Genomic DNA, 3295 nt, shown 5'->3' with positions numbered 1-3295 from the left:
TAAATCGCAAAAGATATTGATTTGATTTTTGATTTTTGATATAGGAAAACGAAGTAAATATACGTCGATTGGTGTCTTATTTGTAATGCTAGGTCCATGCATTGATGAGATATAAGCTTTCAAAGTTGACACCTACGACTTCTTATACCCGGGTACAGGTGTGGCCAGTAGCTTTTTTTCTCGTTTTTTCTCATTTTTTTAAGGAAAAACATTTTTATTTATTATTTTCTATATAAAATATTGTTTTATTGATTATTTCTTATAACTAAATATGCAAACAAATTTATATTATTCAATTGTCTTCATTATTTTCACAATTATTACATGTAAATGTATTTGAAGAATGCTGTATGCGTATTGGGCGCTGACATATTCTGCACATGTTACTCGTTCGTCTTCTGTGTTGGTCATGGATGTAGCAGAGAAAACAGCTTCCAACCTGCTATTTCTTTGGTTTAGCACCAGCAGCTGCAGACGTTGATGGCCTATTGTCAGCACTTCTTTGCAAGGCCGTACTTATGAAACTCGCGACTGCAATTTTTGTGTTGAAGTTCCGCATCACTTGCTGATTCACCGACCGCTCTTCAATTATGGGCATAGAGAGTTCCTTGGCGAGCTGGCGAAGAAATCTCTTACGCTTCGCATTGGTGCACCTGATGTTGGGATTATTCTCATAATATATGATGTACGCTGCCAATGCCGTCAAATCAATCATATTGAAGAATAGGGACAACGGCCAACGCTTTGTCATCCTTTGGCAAGTATATTCTCTAAGCAATTGGTCCATCACGTCCACTCCTCTTTTTGTCTTGTTATAAAACTGTGATCATCGTCATGCATTGATGATAGTAATATAACTGCCTTGTTTTTTCGGCACATAGGAGCATATGGATATGTTGGGCCTAAAACCGAATGTACTTGACGCCTCTGCACGATCTTTGCGTGCCAACATCTCCTTTGGTATGTAGGGCTTATTTTTCCGCAGAGTTCCAACTGCCGTCAAATTCATGGATGACAAGCTTTGCAGTAGATTTAGGGATGTAAAAAAATTGTCCATCGTTATATTTCGAGCGGTTCCATGAAAGCGGCTTACTAAATCCTTCACCACGTGTTCACCCTGGTTAGTTTCCCGTCCCGTAGGTGCTTGACCAGTATATATTTGTCCATACAATGGATATGCGTTTTTGGCATCACATACCCACCACACTTTGATGCCATATTTTGCCGGTTTCGATGGGATGTATTGCGTGAAACGGGTGCGGTCACGATATGGAAAGAGCTGCTCGTCTACCGTTAGATATTCACTTGGCTTATATGACTGCTCAGAGTTGTAGTTCATCATGGTCCACAGCTCGGATATTGGTGCAGCTTTGTCAGTTACCAAACGGTGTGCCCGTGTGTTGCCATCGTCAAACCTTATAAACCACAGTATGGCCTGAAAGCGGTTAATGCCCACTGACGCACGATATAATGGACAATTTTCCACCGACCACAAGTCCGGCGCACATTCGGCATTGCTGCAGTTAGCGCCAGTCATAATAAGCACTCCAATGAACGCATACATTTCGCTCAAAGTAACCTTCTTCCATGTTTTTGGTTCCGCCTCTGGATGTTTTGCGTTTAATTCCGCATATGTAGCTTCTCCTTTTTTGTTGGTGCAGCATACTATAATATTGACTATTGACATCATAGTAGTTGATCTTGCGGGCCCACTTCGCTGTCGCAAAATATTTTGTTGCCTAGTTTGGCGTGCAAGTCGTGGCTGTGAGCCCCATATGGTACCATCACGTGCTACGAATTCAGCTGCACGCAAATTAATCTCCTCAGAATCATCTGCAGCATCGGATTCATTGTCAGATTCTTCGTAATCAGCCTCATCTACCTGGGCATTGTCAATTGTGTAATCAGGGTATTCTACATCCGATTCAACCACGCCATCTGCTACTGCTACTTGTTCGCTTTCATCCCCTTCAGGGTCGGAAAATTCAAATAATTCATCGTCTGAGATTTCGTCAAACAGGTTTTGTATGTACTGCTCTTTTTCAGCGTCAGATAATCTATATAAAAATAATTAATTTTTATTCCATTTATGAAATTATATTTGAGTTATTTGTATTTACCACATATATTGATTCGAAGACAAATATTCCATGTTCCTTCTGCTATCCATGTTGTAATATTTTAAATTTTTTGACTTGTTATTTTCACATATATAAATCAACTTCACACTTCAAAAGAACGCCTTACAATGAATATAAACTCGCAAAACTGCCGTTTATATAGCTGCAACTCTCAAGTTTCTGGAAGCATTTCTTACCTGCCAGGTAGTTGGATTATATCAAATGTTGTTTGTCAGCAAATTCTAGCAAGGGTACAATATAACGTCTTCTTCTAAATAATTAAGAGTGCGCGAAAAAGGTTGTATTCTAAAGATTCTAACAACAATAGAAATTATTGACTTCTTAGAAATAACTTAGAATGCGCGCAATTCTTAGAAGCAAGCTACAAATACATATATGTTTATAACTACTTAAAATGTTCGTAAGACAGTCAGCTACAACATTGCATTAAAAAAAATAACTTGTTTCTCAGAAAAAATGAGAAAAAACGGGTAAAACAGGCTACTGGCCACACCTGTACCCGGGTATAAGAAGTCGTAGTAAAAGTTGGGTATAAGTCCTAGGGTTAATCAATTGAAGATTTCTGAAATTAACACGTTTCTTATACACGAAAACAAACAATTTTTTTGTATGTTTGACTATTGCCATCTCACAAAGTCCATCCGTAATGTATTTATGAAATATGATATTCCAACCGCCCATGGCACTGCAAGCTTTAAGGTCATTAGGAAGTTATTTGATATTGATCCAAAGAATTGCAATTTTAAAATTTGCTCGAAATTGACGGAGGCTCATATTTACCCAAGCATTTAGGAAAAAGTGAGCGTTTCATGCGCAACACAAGTATTGAGCAATTCGGTAGCGTCAGGTATTGACATGATGTGTAGTCAAAATTTATTTTATTTGGTAATGACGAAAACTTAATAAATTTTGCCAAGTCCACGAAGATATTTGTTAAAGAAATGAATGATCTTTAAACCAAGATTGTCTAGAAAATTTCTTTTGTCGGGTCCGAGCTAGTCAGGGTATTAATACTCATCCCACAGCACACGAAGTGCAGTACATAGTAGCGCGATTGATATCTATGAAAATTTTACGACAGCGGTTCGAAAACAAAGGCAATAATTGCGAAGATGATGATGATATTAATTTAGACTGGAATTTAGGGACTGAGG

The 3295-nt window shown here is 38.1% G+C and overlaps 1 protein-coding gene across 1 annotated transcript; it reads right to left on the bottom strand.

Annotated features, from left to right (window-relative positions):
• Positions 1–236: 236 nt before the first annotated feature.
• Positions 237–2500, bottom strand: LOC128869381 (piggyBac transposable element-derived protein 1-like). The gene is made up of 2 exons (XM_054111931.1): positions 2121–2500; positions 237–2057 (listed from the first exon to the last, which is right to left on the bottom strand). The coding sequence occupies exon 2, from the start codon at positions 1688–1690 to the stop codon at positions 833–835; it is 858 nt and encodes a 285-aa protein (XP_053967906.1). The 5' UTR covers positions 1691–2057; positions 2121–2500; the 3' UTR covers positions 237–832.
• Positions 2501–3295: the final 795 nt, after the last annotated feature.

Source organism: Anastrepha ludens, chromosome X, assembly GCF_028408465.1.
Source record: "Anastrepha ludens isolate Willacy chromosome X, idAnaLude1.1, whole genome shotgun sequence".
Lineage (NCBI taxonomy): Eukaryota > Metazoa > Arthropoda > Insecta > Diptera > Tephritidae > Anastrepha > Anastrepha ludens.
Note: the sequence above shows the minus strand (reverse complement) of the source record. Positions and strands in the feature narration are given on the sequence as shown.

Bases quoted from the DNA above. Each gene is read 5' to 3' on its own strand.
- LOC128869381 (XM_054111931.1), bottom strand. From the start codon at position 1,690: ATGATGTCAATAGTCAATATTATAGTATGCTGCACCAACAAAAAAGGA.